This window comes from Dysidea avara, chromosome 6, assembly GCF_963678975.1.
Source record: "Dysidea avara chromosome 6, odDysAvar1.4, whole genome shotgun sequence".
NCBI classification, from domain to species: Eukaryota; Metazoa; Porifera; class Demospongiae; order Dictyoceratida; family Dysideidae; genus Dysidea; species Dysidea avara.
In genome coordinates, this window is record NC_089277.1 from 17,420,464 (window position 1) to 17,437,190 (window position 16,727).

General features: G+C 39.2%; 2 protein-coding genes across 2 annotated transcripts; one reads left to right on the forward strand and one right to left on the reverse strand.

Moving 5' to 3' along the window:
- Nucleotides 1-379: 379 nt before the first annotated feature.
- On the forward strand, nucleotides 380-3,453 carry LOC136258637 (uncharacterized). The gene is made up of 3 exons (XM_066051975.1): nucleotides 380-494; nucleotides 586-664; nucleotides 713-3,453. The coding sequence occupies exon 3, from the start codon at nucleotides 1,434-1,436 to the stop codon at nucleotides 3,351-3,353; it is 1,920 nt and encodes a 639-aa protein (XP_065908047.1). The 5' UTR covers nucleotides 380-494; nucleotides 586-664; nucleotides 713-1,433; the 3' UTR covers nucleotides 3,354-3,453.
- A 4,562-nt stretch (nucleotides 3,454-8,015) lies between these two features.
- On the reverse strand, nucleotides 8,016-16,616 carry LOC136259302 (WSCD family member CG9164-like). Its single transcript, XM_066052792.1, has 3 exons — nucleotides 16,529-16,616; nucleotides 9,642-10,363; nucleotides 8,016-8,365 (listed from the first exon to the last, which is right to left on the reverse strand). Exons 2-3 carry the CDS (start codon nucleotides 10,348-10,350, stop codon nucleotides 8,016-8,018), a joined length of 1,059 nt encoding a protein of 352 aa, XP_065908864.1. The 5' UTR covers nucleotides 10,351-10,363; nucleotides 16,529-16,616.
- Between the last annotated feature and the right edge of the window lie 111 nt (nucleotides 16,617-16,727).

A 16,727-nucleotide genomic window follows, 5' to 3' on the forward strand; every position in this document is an offset into this window, starting at 1 on the left:
ATCAGTCTTGTGAGATCTCAGCTCCTATACTATTCCCAAATTTGGAGGCCCTCATTAATCAAACACATAAACATTCTTGAAAGAATACAGAGGAGAGCAACTAAATTTATTCTTAATGACTTTCATTCAACATATAAGTCTCGCTTGGTGACCCTAAAGATGCTACCTTTAATGTATATATATGAAATCAATGACATCTTATTTTTCATCAAGTCATACAAGTCACCAACTTCCCATTTCAACATTAATAGCTATCTACAATTTAGCTCATCGAACACTAGATTTGGTTCATCTGCAAAGTTGGTTCACCACAGGTGCTCCACAAACTTAACTCATCATTTCTACTTTCACCGTATACCCCGTCTGTGGAACTCTCTACACTGTTAAAACAGGGGAGTAACAGTAACTAGGGGAGTGAAATATTTTACTCTGAAAGGGGAGTTTGGATTACTAGGAGAGTAACAGTAACCCACTAAGGGTAAAGAGAACTCCAAGTAAGTGAAGGCACCAAACTGAAGAGTTCCCATTACCAGCTAGCTAGTAGCTAAGGTGAACTCAGTGAGATGGCAGCCATTTACTCTACAGGCTAACCAAGACATAGTGAAGGAAACAGAGAGTACGAAAACAGGAGGACGAATTGTTACTCAAGAATATTTTGAAATACGTATGTATAATTATTAAATACCATTTCTATTACAAGCGCATTATTTAGAGTGAAGAGTATTACCATAGAAACGGCTTCTTTAACAACAGAGCCGTGTTGAGTAGTTGAAAGCGGTTTGCTTCTCTGAGGAATTGTAGTGCTTAAAAGGTGATACTAAATTGTTTGCTTGTTCGTGAATAATCACTGGACGTTCACTAGAGTCTATCTCGTTCAGTCGAAACGCAACCGTCACAAATTACGCTTTATTACCTCGGTTTAGTTGCGCGGTCTTTATTCGCCGGGAAAACAAAACGCTTTTCACTGTGGACACCACCTAAATTAACAGCGCTCGCTAGCTTCGACGGCTACGTCTTACGACAAGGTACATTAATATACGGAACAACACGTCACTAAGCTTTCCCAATGCACTGATATCTAGCAGCTGCACTGCCTTAGCAACAAGCTCCAACGCGGTCAGCAAACATGGTAAGTTTATCACATTGTGGTTTTCATGTGTGGTACAATTTGTTTCAGAGTATGTGGGGCTTCGTAATCATGCTAAACGCGTAGAGAAATGTTTAGTGTAGATAACAAAATAATAAAAACTTGTGCACTATGGCTGTAGTACCCACTATACATTTATACAATAATAGCATGATAATACAATATTTAACAATAGTCATCAGATGGAGTGGACTCTCCAAGTAAGGAAAGATCTGCCACTTGCTCTCAGCCAGCTGACAGTGTGAAGTGCTGCACCCTATGTGGTGATAGAGGTAATGGTAAGCAAATGACTAAGTACAGTTACTGGGGGAGTGCTGAAAAGCATTTTGTGTACACACACCTTGGAAAATGCCCCCCAGATGAAAGCTATGTTTGTAAGAAACATTTAGTAGAAGCCAAACGACACCATAATGACAACACATTTACACCAAAATGGAAAAAGGCTAATGAAGTTCACAATTCTCCTAAAGGCTGTATACATCCACAGTGTCATGACAGATTTCATGAAAAACTTATGAAGCCTGCTTTTGCCACAATCACTGCATTGAAGACTCACCTTGAAGTGCAGGTAGCTGATGACATCCCATTTCTGTTGTGTCCAGCTTGTTACAGCAAGGTATACCATCAGTTTAACTCCCCAAGTAGATGTTCATCTTGTGGAGCTACATCAAAACATGGACAAAAATTCATTCGCTACAGTCCCAATCCTACACTGATATCACAGTACCTCACAGAAACAATTGGTACTGAGATAGTCATAGGACCAAGTGACAGAATATGTACAAGCTGCTACAACACACATAGTAGCATAGTCAAGTCCATAGAATGCCAACTGAATGGAACAGATGAGATGCTAGAAAAAGAAATTGAAACATGGGAGGTCACCATTAGAAAACATGATGACGATAAACTAACAAATGCAATTCTTACTGCAGTGCTTTTTGTTGCCCAGTCTTTACTGTCACAAAAGGCTGTTCTCCTGCCATGGGTATGCCAAGTATTCCTTGAAGCCTATGGAGTCCAGTATAGTGAAGATGTGAAGTCGGTCAACCTAGAAGAGAGAGAAAGGATAATTCAATTTTCATCTCGGTGGCTACTAGATCACCTTATTGTTCACCTCCATCCCTATATGATGCACAAGTGTGTACACATGAGATTTGGTACGGTGTTGTACCGAAGAGGGGCAGATCTCTTGGTTGCCTTGTCTTGGGCTCTCAGTTCATCACAGCTTGTGTCATCATTTGAACCTAGTAAACATCATCATAAATCACAAAGTAAGCATCCTAACACAGAGACCACACTAAAGGAAGCTAGTGTTATAATAAATGACCTAATCCATGAAGAAATCAACAAATTATCACCATCACTTTTAATCAGTATTGATGATAGTCTCAACAATGTGAACCCGTTACTACTACAGTTCTTAACATTTATCACTGACACCATTCGAGAACGTAAAACTTCTAGCATTACCTCACATGCAAAGAAAATTCGACTGTTTTTTATCCTGTGCCAATTAATGTTTTGTACCAATCCTAAGAAACCACCACCAATCTACGACATAGTAGCAGATACCATCGAAGTTTGTGGGGGATCTCGCAAACTTATGAGAATTTTAAACAGATTGGGATGTTCCAGTTCCCCAGACACCCATGACAGATTCGTGATATACCATGCTACGGCTCGACGTCAGGCAGCAATCTGGGATAAAATTTCAACTACATACTTTACTGTAGCCTCAATTGATAACTTCGACATGCTACAGAGTTATTCTGCTGTTTACTGTGGTGATCAACAGCGGAGTTACCATGGGACAACTCTGCAGCTTGTACAACCAGGAGTACCATTAATACTAACATCAAGCAATGAGTTTCAATCTGAACTAGAGACAGCCACTACAGCAGCAGGTACAGATGTGGAGATGACCACACCTCCACCACAATCACCTCCCATTAGTATTCAAGAAAGCAATCCAGCTTTTACAACCAATAAACTGATTCGACAGCAGCAACGACAAATGTCACCAGAGAACTCTCCTCACAAGCACGGAAAAAATGGACCCAAGCGCCAAAGGACTGTGTCAGTTAACAGCTTAGTACCTTCTCTACAGACCAATTTAGATACACTACCACCACCTCAACTCACACTTACCTTAGAGAGTTTCCTAGAGAACAACCATCAAGCAAATGAGAGAAAAAACCTGTAACAAACCTATTGCAAACCTAAACCTATTGCAAAAACCTGTAACCTTGGAGATGTTAACTGGGATTCCCTGTGCGGTCAATCCCCTAGCCTCTATCATCAAACTTTTGTGACTAAATCTCATCCAGATGATAGATGAACCTACGCATACTGCAGGAAACATCCTTGAGCTAATCTTAACTGATGTTCCTCAAACTTAAAAGTCCACTGTGAACCACCTTTACCTATCCCTTTGTCATAACTTTTGACTTTCACTTATCATCAATCAGTGATCATGACAGTGACCACAAGGCTACACCAATTTTAAACTTTTCTAGAGGTAATTATGAGGATCTGTGCCACTTTTTATACAACTCAGATTTTACACCTTGTGTTATGTCTGAAGATATCGAATTTGTATGGTTGTACTTTAGTAACATTATCAGAGATGCTTTATGATGCTTTGCTCCTTCAACTGTTTTTTAATCCAATAGTCAACCTGTGTGGTTCAATTCCGATATTAGACATCATATCAACTGTCTATATGTACACTAAGACAAAAATTTAACAACAACCCCAAGCACTGAATACAATAAAAACAAACTGGAATCATCCCAAAACTTGCTCCAAGCCAAGATAAGCAATGCCAAAACTATTTATGAATCAAATCTAATCACAATTCCAAAATATACGATTAAATTATATCAGAGGATTTACAAAATCTAGATCTATTCCTTCCACCTTGTATCATAGCTCAACTCCATGATACGCAAAAAGCCAATGCTTTCAATAACTATTTTTATTCTGTTTTTAATAAGACTTTCCTTGATTTGCCACCTTCTTTTGACCTATTTTCTCCTAAATCACTTTTTCAGGTTACAATTACAGAAGCTGATGTGTATGATGCATTGGTAAAGTTAGACACCTCCAAGGCTATGGGCCCAGACTTTTAATTTAACCTTGAAATTTGGGTATCTTAGAAAGTTCATAAAATAATTCCTGTCTTTAAATCTGGCAATCCCACCCATATCAACAATTACCAAACAATATCCCTTCTTAGTAGCTAACACTTCTAAAGTGCTGGAGTGAATAGTGTATGATAAAATTATTGGACATGTTTCCAGTAAAATCAATCATTCAGCAAGTTCTTTTACTCCTGTCTAATATTTTCACCTCTCATCATCAATTGTATATTATTTACTTAAATATCACCAAAGCTTTTGATTCAGTTTCTCACTCACATTTTCACAAACTTACATTTAACATTGGCGGTGAGCTTTGGGCACTGTTTCTGGCATATGTAATGAACATGCTGATCTCAATTTGTATCAATCAATGGTTGTAATTCCCATCTTCTTCCTGTAGAATCAGGAGTATCTCAGGGTAGTATTCTTGAACCACTGTTATCAGGAACGGATCCAGGGGGAGCCAGTGCCCCCCCCCCCCCCCCCCCCTCCCCTTCAGAATTTTTATAATAGTGTTGTTCATTGAACATAGCTATAGGCACCTTAGACATAATTCAAACATTTTTGATGCAGTTTATGACTATGTATAATATAGTAAATTCTTGCCAATATAGACATACCACAAGGGGAATTAGGTGGGTTAGAGCCCCTTCTATATTGAGAGATCGAGATACTCTAATAGAACAGTCATTTACTCTAATAAAGCAGTCAAGAGTAGCATAATTATGAAACACTGTTTAAACACCTATAGCTGTTCTAAATTACTGACTTACTGAGTTATTGACTCTATATCTACACCCTAGTGACTATAGAAATTCTCTGGAGATGAAAAATCATGCAACTGCACACCACATGCTATAGCTATAATATATAATATTTTTGATGCTTGTGCAGGAGACCTTATGCTAATTCTGTTTTGTTGTAGCTTGGTAATATTTGCAACATTCTAGGGACCCGCCGATTATGCTCATAATTTTACCTATTATGCTATGCTGCACTGCTCAAATATTTACCTATTATGCTTAAATTTATGCTCAATACTTACCTATTATGCTCAAATTATGCCCAATTATTTATGCCTCAGTTCTCATGCTCTGCTAATAATTTCCAGTTTATGGATAAATAACAAGTGGCTGAAGCACAAACTTACTTGTCAAAATGCATATCACAGAAAAGATCGATATACTCTAATAGAACAGTCAGTTATGTGATTATTCTATGAGTTACTGACTGTTCTATTAGAGTATATCGATCTTTCCGTGATAGCTATTTTGATAAGCAAGAATTCATACTATTATACAAGTATTCTACCTATTATGCTAGCATTATGCTCAATGCTTTCAGGCACCTATTATGCTCATAATTATGCCAGCATAATCGGCGGGTCCCTACAACATTCAATAATTTTTTCTCAACCTACCAAAATTAGAACCAAAATCATTCTCAAAAGGTTACTACTTCAAAATTTCCTTATAAACTTTATAGCTACTACCAGCTCAGTATAGCACTCGTGCCTCCAGCATTATATTTTCATAAACGTTTACAAATTTTAGTCAAAATTGCCACCCAATTTAATATCAGAATGTTGATTTCAACATTTCCTTGAGACACTATACTAGCTAATTCTTTCTAGCTCAGTATTTAGCTACTATTAACATTCATACTTCCAGTGTTGAACTCAGTCATAATTGCCATCTCAGAATGTTAATTTTTCAAAATTTCCTTAGGGAGCAGCCTTGGCCTTAGCACTATACTAATTTTAAACTCAGTATAGTTATACCATTAGCATTCATATATAATTCCAATGTTGAACTGTCAACAAATTTCAGCCAATTTTGCCACCAAATTCAATCTCAGAATTTTAAATATTCAAAATTTCCTGGGGCATGCCCCCAGACCCACCTAGAAAGCTCATGCTTCACATTTCACGGAGTGTGCTTCACACACTGTGGAGTGACTTCTACCTGTGTGCCCCCCCCTTAACAAAATCCTGGATCCGCACCTGGTTATTCATTATTTACATGAATGATATCCCTGTGCAGTTTGCTCATAGTAAAATATTTTTGTTTGCGGATGACACAAAATGCTTTAGACACATAAAAGTACCTAGTGATATGTAGCGTCTACACACACAATCTAAATTGCTTGTCAAATTGGAGCACAACATCCCTTCTATCATTTCATTCCTCCAAATGTACTCATCTCTCATTTGAATGTACATTTTCAACTTATTATGGCATCAGCGCTGGTCACTGTAAAGTGTTAATAATAATAATAATCAAAGGCAATCCTATAAACTCCTCCCATTCACACAAAGACCTGGGTGTTTTGATCATTGATAATTTTATTGGAATGTTGGCCCCCTTCTGTATATAAGCAGGTTTATTGCATTCATTGATACATCCTGATCTGATTTGAATAAACCGAATCAAATTCTTTTTCTAGTTTGACACAAATTACAGATGCACACAGACACTACACATACACACACAAAGCAACTCTAAACATTTGGCTACCATTATAGATAGTAATAGTAATTTTATAGTGCATGGTATGGTACAATTACAGTAAAGAGATGGATAACAATAGATTACATATTACACTGATGGTCTGCTAGCAGCCAGAAGGTGGTAGTGCCTATCCAGTGAACCAGCACTGAAGCACCTGTGCAATAAGAGTCATCACAGACAAATTCTTCTTGGGTAGGACTAGTAATCCACAGGAGGCCATACCATCACTCATAGGTGAAGGTTTGGGCACCCCAGCTGGACCTTCACCCACTCTATGAGACACGGAAAGTTGCTACAGCTAGGTGGGCTGCTTTCCCAGTTAACACCAGGCCACCATTTATACAGCTGGGTGGACTGGAGCGTGCACAATGTAAGGGAACTTCACAGACAGACAGACAGACAGACAGACACAGACACACACACACACACACACACACACACACACACACACACACACAAAGCCTTCAGCTGCTGCTACGCGGTAACACTGCCCAGTGGCCAGCACTGCGGCACCTGTGTACTACTCAGGTGCTATGAATCAGTGTAGACATGCCCTCCTGGGGCAGGACTAATAACCCACAGGAGGCTGTAGCATGTCTCACAGGTGAAGGTGTGGGCACCCGAAGTCTCACCTGGACCTTCAACTGCTATATGAATTATGGACAGTTGAGCATTTGCTTCCCCAGTTTAAACCGGGCCCATTGATATTACAGCTGGGTGGGCTATTTCCCCAGTTGGAACCAGACCACCAGTTTTAACAGCTGTGAGTAAAGTTTCTTGCTCAAGGAAACAGCAACAACACAAAAGTGGCCCAGCTGGGAACCGAGCCTGGAACCTTTCGATTACCAGGCTTATTCCCACACACGCGCCCACGCACACACGCACTACATGACATCACACCATACACACAATGGCTGGAGTGTTTACACATGCCCTAAGAGTCTTCAATCTGTTGCTAGGTATGGTGGATAAAGCTGCACTAATTTAAATTAAGGTGTTGTGATTGAAATAAGTTTTTTGGTTTATAATATATTGTACAAAATACAAGTGCAATCAGCTATGTAGCTTTAATTTGTGGCCCAATATAAATAACTCCATGTGATTTCTAGAACTGTGTTAGACCGAGACAATACTTTGATTCATACCACGAGACACTATAAGTTATGAATATCATGTCATGTACATAGAACTTGTATATAATTATTATTGTTATTACCATTGTTCTTGATATTCACTTTTAAACTTCTGTAAAACTATGTTTGCAATCTTCAGTTGTTTGTTAACTGCTGCTTTCTGCTCTTGAGTGTATTTGTCCAGAGCTCTGTAAGAATGATTTCTATGAAATTGTTTTGTAGATGAGTGGATGGTACAGTTAAAGTCAGCTTCTGTATAAGGATGTCCCAAAAAATCAAGCATTTTTTGCAGTTCAGTTTTTAAGTCAACGAATAATTTCTCATACTTTACAACATGTGTAACGTGTTTCTCAGTTGTCCACTGTTCCATGTGAACCCTCCACCAATATGCACTATTTTTAACTCTTTTATCCCACTTAGAGTTATTGCCTATGAAATACAATACATATGTACAATAAATACCTGTGTGTACATACATCTGTATGCATGGCATTGTGTACATGTGTGTGTGTGTGTGTGTGTGTGTGTGTGTGTGTGTGTGTGTGTGTGTGTGTGTGTGGTGTGTGGTGTGTGTGTGTGTGTGTGTGTGTGTGTGTGGTGTGTGGTGTGTGTGTGTGTGTGTGTGTGTGTGTGTGTGTGTGTGTGTGTGTGTGTGTGTGTGTGTGTGTGTGTGTGTGTGTGTGTGTGTGTGTGTGTGTGTGTGTAACTGTGTGTGTAACTGTGTGTGTAACTCTGTGTGTAACTCTGTGTGTAACTCTGTGTGTGTGTGTGTGTGTGTAACTGTGTGCGTGTAACTCTGTGTGTGTAACTCTGTGTGTGTGTGTGTGTGTGTGTAACTGTGTGCGTGTAACTCTGTGTGTGTGTGTGTGTGTGTGTGTGTGTGTGTGTGTGTGTGTGTGTGTGTGTGTGTGTGTGTGTGTGTGTGTGTGTGTGTGTGTGTGTGTGTGTGTAACTCTGTGTGTAACTCTGTGTGTAACTCTGTGTGTAGCTCTGTGTGTAACTCTGTGTGTAACTCTGTGTGTGTGTGCGTGTGTGTATGTGCATGTACAATTGTTTATATCTATGGATGTATACATGTACAGTACTTTTGTATGCATGTAATGAATATTCTAATTTTTCATTCGCTATACTGCAAGTATCTGTTTGCTAAACGGCATCCAAACAATAATTTCATGACATGACAAATTGCACTGGTAAGCCATTATGTAGCCAAAGTAATCATTAAAGGTTACCTAAATAAATTGTATATAACTACTTAAAGAGACTTCTTTAACTCTAGAAACTTTGCCTCAATTTCTAGTTAGTAATATTGTACATACAGAAAAAATACATCCTATAAACAGATGCAGTTGACATATATATATATATATATATAGACTGTATGTGCCTGCCTCTGTTGGCAATGGAATAAGCCAAAGAGTAAAGGGGTGGAGGCAATGTGTAGTTTAACAAGCATGATGCATAAACACTCTGTAATAAGATTTTGGTATTCCAATTGATAGTGTCTGTTCTATTACGGTGGTTGACTGCTCTATTAGAATATCTCAATTGGAACCTTTTGTACCTTTGCAAAACATATAAATATTATACTAGATCTGACTAATGCTCACAGGTAGTAATGACATATTACAATAATTGCAAGCAAAAGTAAGCGATGAAAATGCTTTTAACAAAACAATAGTAACCCTTGCCTGCACTTACTTACCAAAGTATGAAGCGTTGACAATACCCACATGTGAGTGTGCCTGCTCTCTGTTCCAGTCTGCAACAAAAGCATCAAATGGATTTCGAACAATATAAAGGATTTTATTTGTAAAATTCCAAGAAGGAGGCTCCCAATGAGACTTCACAACTATTACATTGTTAGAAACAATTCCTTCACCAATCATGCCGGCTCTATAGTAGGCAAAGTCACAGTCCACTCCACCAGTATAAATGCCAGTAGTAGTCTCAAGCAGTTGGCGTACCCATGAGTTACCTGAGCCTGGCCAACTGACTAATGCAACGGGAGTCCCAGAGGTCTGAAATGACATATTCTTACAAGTCTGGTGCTTTGGTGTTTGTATTTCACCTTTGGCATTAGAGAAATGCTTCAACAAAAAATATCCTGGACATGCCATAAATGTACGTTGCAAAGCAGTTGAAGTTAATCCTGTAACATGATAATTCTCAGCAAGCTTATTGAGGTCAGAGTCTGAAAGATCCTTGATGTAACGATGAAAGGCACTTTTGTTTTTAAGTTTAAGTTCACTCATTGACAGTAACACAGAGACAGTTGGAAGTTCACTATTCAGTACTTGCATTAACATGGGATCCTTGATTGTAGCTGATTCAAGGTTACTTGTGATCATACAGATAAAGATGCAGCCAAAAGTGGTCAACAGCAACACTATCAGTCTCCGAGATAATAACATGGCTTAATTGTACCTGCAAAAAATGCATGGATTAGATACTTGATTAAATTATATAGAATGCATTGTTAGGGACAATCACCTAATCACTGACCAACTGACTGACCTACTGACCGACTTACTGACTGACTAACTGACTGATTGACTGACCGACCGACCAACTGACCATCATACAAAATTCTACACACCAACACACAGGTGTGGCATGTCAGCTTTCTTGGCTACACAACACACTACTGTGTGCCTTGAGTTGTCGTCATTAAAACAATTTACAGGAATGCAAAAGGAGAAATCAAACTTTTTATGGAATAATTAGTGTTGATAGATTACTATACATTGTGCCTTTACCTTTTTAATAGCTAAAAGTTTCAACTGTGGAAATATAATTAAACATTTGTAAAGCACGTTATCAATGCAAGATGCCCTAAAAGAATAGTCACTAAATTTTTAAAAGGCACACAAACCATAGCAAGTTTTTCACTCCTAAACACTCAATCTGTAACCATTTATCCACAGCTGCCAATTATTGATTCCCTTTAATTTCTACATTATAAAATGATATGCTAGTTAACATTATCCTGTAATAGCTCTAGCATAACAGTTGTACAATTTTCACACAACATTATGCTTGTGTGTGTGTGTGTGTGTGTGTGTGTGTGTGTGTGTGTCAGGGGCGTAGCCAGGATTTTTTGAAGGGGGGTTCCAGCACGAGCATTGAGTTACTAGAAGCAGGGGTCTGGGGGCGCAGCCCCCAGCCGCTGAGAGACTTTCAATATTTTAATAAATCAAAACTCAGCAAATTGCTATATTTTATGCAAAAAGTACATTAATTATGATGCATTAAGTGCCCCTGGGATGAAGGTAGTACTAGATAAAGTCACCTAGTGGAAACAGACAGCATAACACATAGAGACACATATAGTAATCTGTAAGTGATGGTTATATCTCACTGTGGTATAGGAGCCATGAATCCACTGATACAAATGACAATCAAAACAATATAACTATACAAATATGCATAGCATGAATTCATTTTGCATAACACAAGTGATAAATTACTGGAGCTCTATATCTTTAAACACTGCACACCAAAGCTATAGCAGTATAAGGTCATGCTAAGTTTTGCATTTAATGTTGGAATGTCTGAAAAACTTCATATGGACATGGATATTTAAATGCATGTTCTATTAGAGTATACCTGACTGCTCTATTAGAGTATATCGATATTTTTAACAAGTTTTGAAGAGGGCTCATGTTACCTCTGTAAATCCTTCCCTGAGAGATGAATGTAAGTTTTATCAATTGTTGTGCTGTGCCATTACACTATATTGCTCACTCATTTTGTCCTGCCACACTAAATGGTGTGTTAGGATCCTGCTTGCAGAAGTCTAAATTTTACAGGGGGGGTTCCTGAATCCCCCGGAACCCCCCCTCCCTACGCCCCTGTGTGTGTGTGTGTGTGTGTGTGTGTGTGTGTGTGTGTGTGTGTGTGTGTGTGTGTGTGTGTGTGTACGTGTGTGTGTGTGTGCATGCATGTATGTGAGTGTGCATGTGTGTACGTGTGTGTGTGTATTCAGCAGCCTACCCAGCTGTTAAAATGGGGACTTGCATGGTGCCAATTAGGGAAGCAGCCCATCCAGCTGTAACACCAATGGGTACCTGGTGTAAACTGCAGGGAAGCAAATGCCAACTGCCATGTCTCGTATTGTAGGTGAAGGTCCAGGTGGGACTTTATGTGCCCAAACCTACACCTAGCTGTGAGACATGGTACAGCCATAGATAATATGTACCTCCATGTCCGGAGGTATATATTATCTATGGTACATCCTCCTGCAGGTTACTAGTCCTGCCCCAGGAGGATTTGCCTGGGCTGACTCCTAGCACCTGAGTAGCACACGGGTGTACCAGTGATTGTTCACTGGGTAGGTGCGACTGTGCCAGCGGCAGCCATAGGCTTTGTGATTGCGTGTGTGTGTGTGTGTGTGTGTGTGTGTGTGTGTGTGTGTGTGTGTGTGCGTGTGTGTGCTCGCGCATGTATGCATGAGCAAGGTTGTTTGAAGACAGTGTAGCCTTATCCACAGCCTGGCTGTGCTGGATCTAATAAATATATACCAGTGGGAAGAGAAATCAGAATTATTTTGTAACAAAAAGTGCTGAAGAATTGGAGATCATCACCTCATATACTCCTGCTGTATGGCAAATAGCAATAAAACAGCATGGTTAAAGTAAGGGTTGATTTGCATGTTGGATGATAATCTCCTTACTTGAGTATAAAACTAAGTATTCAGTAATTTTGTGAGTGCAGATGTCTAAACACTTAGGTACAAGTACACAAGGGAATTTTCAACTAGATAGCACATCGATAAAAAGTACCAAAACAAGTTGGAGTAGTCCACGATATTAAATCACAGTAAAACAATAAGAAGTGTTATTATATTCCTACTGTGCTTAAGATACCATAACGGAAATGCACAGTAGGGATATATATATATATAACACTTCTTATTGTTTTACTGTGATTTAATATCATGGACTACTCCAACTTGTTTCAGTACTTTTTATCGATGTCATGTACACCGCAAAAGAAAGAAAATGGTGCCGTATGCCCCAGTTTAATTATCTTCAGAGAACTGTTTATTATATATTTATTTATTAAGGCTTTACAGCACAAGTGCTGAAGGTCTGTAGGACACCTGGTCCTACAGCCTGTTTAGAGTGGTTACATAAAGTGTGTTTGAAAAGGTGGAGAAAGGAGAAAAAAATTCATGGCAGCCTCGAACCAGCAGCCATCCAATTAACGCTCAAACAACACAGGAGTCTGCCAGGTGGTCAAGATGTTTTCTCCTTGTCAATTTCAAGTATTGAGAAGAAAATGGGTGGATTTCAGATAACTATTGGGAAGAAACAGGGTGGACAAGATGCTTCATCAGGGTTACCTAATATGGCCATTTACCCTGCTTCTGAGGTGTTGTATGAGGGGGCTGCTCCTCCACCCTTGGCTACAGGATTTACAGTGGAACCAGATCCTAGTTTACCTCAACAACACCTTCACCTCCCAAACCTTAACTTGTTCACCAAGAGTCCCTCACCATCACCAGCACTGGTCCAATCAACTAGCTCATTGGAGACCACGTCCTAACTTTTCTCCATCTATTTCCTCCATTTTTCAGCCCTTTCCTACCCAACATTGCTATCTTCCTAACTACCTTCAGCAGCAAGCAAAGTCAATTTGGATGCCATCTTTCCCTCTTTCTAGCAATACATTGATGTGTCAAAATTCAAATTCATGGATACGAATAATGTTGGATGATTTGGAATGCAAATCAACTCTTCCAGGGTAGAACAACTGATCGAGGAAGAGACTTTATAATAGCATTATACAAAGATAACACTAGCATGCCTCAGTAGAAGTATAGAATATCCAGTAATATGTGTGGGATGGCAAGTTTCTACATTTTGTACCGTTAAAAATTAATAATAATTCATGCTATGCTTGGGATATGCTGAACTACACTTTAGCCTCCTGAATAGCTAGAATTACAGTGGTGGATCTAGAAATTTTCAGAGAGGGTTTCAGGTTGAGGAAGTTTTCAATAACTGTCAGGGGCGGATCAAGACACTTTTTGAAAGGGGAGTTCCACTCTGGAATTACAACTTCAGCTTAGTTTTGAGTCGAAAACCAAAAATAATAATTAAAAAGGTAACTACTAGCTGTTGAATGCCATAATGCTGATTTCAAAGGCAAAAGTATGAAGTTTGGCCAGTAGAAAAAGTCCTAATACAGTACACTATGTATAACTCTTGGTGATGTTATCACCCACACGAATCGTGAATAAATTAGGGGTGCGCTACTTTCAGAGGGGGTTTCAGCTTCATCCTATTTTCCATGGTGACTATATTTATTTGCAGAGGTGCTTCTGATACTGTTCTTCATTTGTAATGCTGTGTAACAAGCTGAAAATAGGTGAAAGCGAAGCATAATGGCACTTAACTTTTAATACAGTAATTGATGGTTGGGGCGTGCAAATCATTTTTGTGTTGACTGGATTAATTGTAGAGGCGTTTCTCCTACTCTTCCTCATTTGTAGCACTATATACAATGGACTGAACGTAGCTGAAAGTGAGGAGTAATGACCACTTCGCTTTTGAGTTGGTAATTGGTAACTGGCGCACGCATTCAGACATAAACATTAACTCTGACGCCAAACCCCCTGTATCCACAACTGCATTAGACGCTGCATGCTATTAATTGTCGTAATAATTGATATAGAAGGAATGAAGTGACTAGCTATACTTGGATCAGAAAATGTTTTCACACTCTAAACCACACTGCCAACTTAACATTGGTATAGCGGTGTTTCACCAAACTACACAAATCCACCAAATCTTTTGTCCAATACAAATCTGTATAATGGTTAATAACAAATTCACCAAACCTTTTCCTACCAAAACCCTATCACAACAAATTCACTAAAGTTTCCAGTTGCCAAACCTTCTTGCTAGCTACAATACATATACTGTAAAAGGAAAATCAACATGCAGTATAAATGTGTAATTTGTAACACATTTATGCAAGCATGCAGAAATGAAGCCATTATGCATGCATAATATCATCAAAGTACCCACAAAGTCTTTTGACTGAATAGAAGTCAATAATGTCACAGCAGTCTTAGAATATCTTAGCTATTGACACTTTTCTTCTGCTTCACCTAAGGTATTCCAGCTGTGATACAAGCAAAAGTAAAAAGAGCTCTCTAGCTACTGAATACAAAATATTAGCTAGCTGTTCACTCTTGATACAATAACATACAATACAATTCAGTGCATGCATGGGCATATACATGTATTGCTACTGGCTACATCACTACATTACCTCTCGTAGCCTCCTTTGGTGCAGTCAGCTGTGATAACCCAATCATGCTACCATGCACGAAGACCATGCATGCATGCCGGCATGCACTCCTGGCCGGCAAACCGTCTTGTGCTATATAGCTACTGACTAACAACAGCATGCATACTACCAAGAGTTACTAATTCCATGCATGAAGCACTCTTTAGCTAGCTATGAGTTGACGGGGTGTCACTAAACGAGGAGGAAACTGGAAATGCAAAATGAGGAAAGTATCATTTTCATCGTATGGGTGGTATTGCTAGCAGGTGAGGGTGTTATAAGCCATCAGTGATGGGGTGCAAGCTGGACATAAAGCCTATAAAGTGCATGCATGCATGCATGGTCAAAACTACTATTTTAATCCATTATTCGGTGTTCCACGGTCTTTGCTAGAGTGACAGTGAGCATGCAAGACTGATTGAAAGCACTAAGTAGCTCTTCAGGTGTTCTGTCAGTATTGTGCAGACTCAGCCCCATTATCTCATATTTGTGTACCTCCTGTTGTGATTATAACTATAGTGTGATTACCCAGTGTCACAAGTTCTCCAGTCACTGCTACTAACACTGGTATATATTGCATGTACATATGATGTTGGTTGATAGCTCATGACATTGTGATGTGCTTAATGTATAGTCTCAAGTGTAGTGGCCGGTGAAGGAACTTATAGTGTTACAACTTGCAATGTTTGTAGTAGCTATAGTACATGTTCAGCATATTATTTTGTGATCATAATCAGAGTATAAGAGATTTCCTTTTGAGTTACCCTAGCCATAGATATTAGAGAGAATGCCCTAGCCCACTATACAGTCATGATAGCACAGAGCTGCTAGTAGTGCATTGGTGTCTTGACATCACTATATCCTTAACAAATAAAACCGGATCATTTTTCTTGGAACATATTATTTTCTTTTTGAAGGAACCGCGAGTATAGCTACCAGCGAGATTTCACTCTACCCAAGCTACTACCAGGCTACATTGATTGCATATGTGTCATACTGCTGTAAAGCCTTAATAAATAAATAGATAAAAAAATAAAATGTGGCCATGCATACAGTATGTGTCATTATAGTAGCTAGCTCCCGAGTTGACGCTAACCGGCCTGGTTACCCGATCTTACCCATCATGCAGCTAGCTAAGCCTCGGACTGCGCAGACTATACGGGCCTCGCCCATGGTATGCGTGGCCGGAGCAACTCAGTCTACAAACCTCCTTAGTGCGAATCACCAGCTTTTGTATTGCTACTGTTTTAGCTAATTTGCGTATATGTGTATGCAGCTATAGCTACTCACCAGCTTTTTCAAGTGTCCTGGATGTGTTTTCAGTAACTTAAATTGTAACAGCTGTAACTATGTGACTCAAGCGAGGACTCAAGTAACTATGTGACTCTAGTAACTATGCATGCGTGTTCGTACATGATACCGGTTGAACCGGTTTTTCGAGGTTACCATTATTCCGGGCGGAAAGGCACGCGGAAAGGGAATGGCATAT

Coding starts and splice junctions, on each gene's coding strand:
- LOC136258637 (XM_066051975.1), top strand. CDS start 1,434: ATGACTAAGTACAGTTACTGGGGGAGTGCTGAAAAGCATTTTGTGTAC.
- LOC136259302 (XM_066052792.1), bottom strand. CDS start 10,350: ATGTTATTATCTCGGAGACTGATAGTGTTGCTGTTGACCACTTTTGGC. Junction 8,366..9,641: donor TGTCAACGCTTCATACTTTG/GTAAGTAAGTGC, acceptor TGTATTTCATAG/GCAATAACTCTAAGTGGGAT.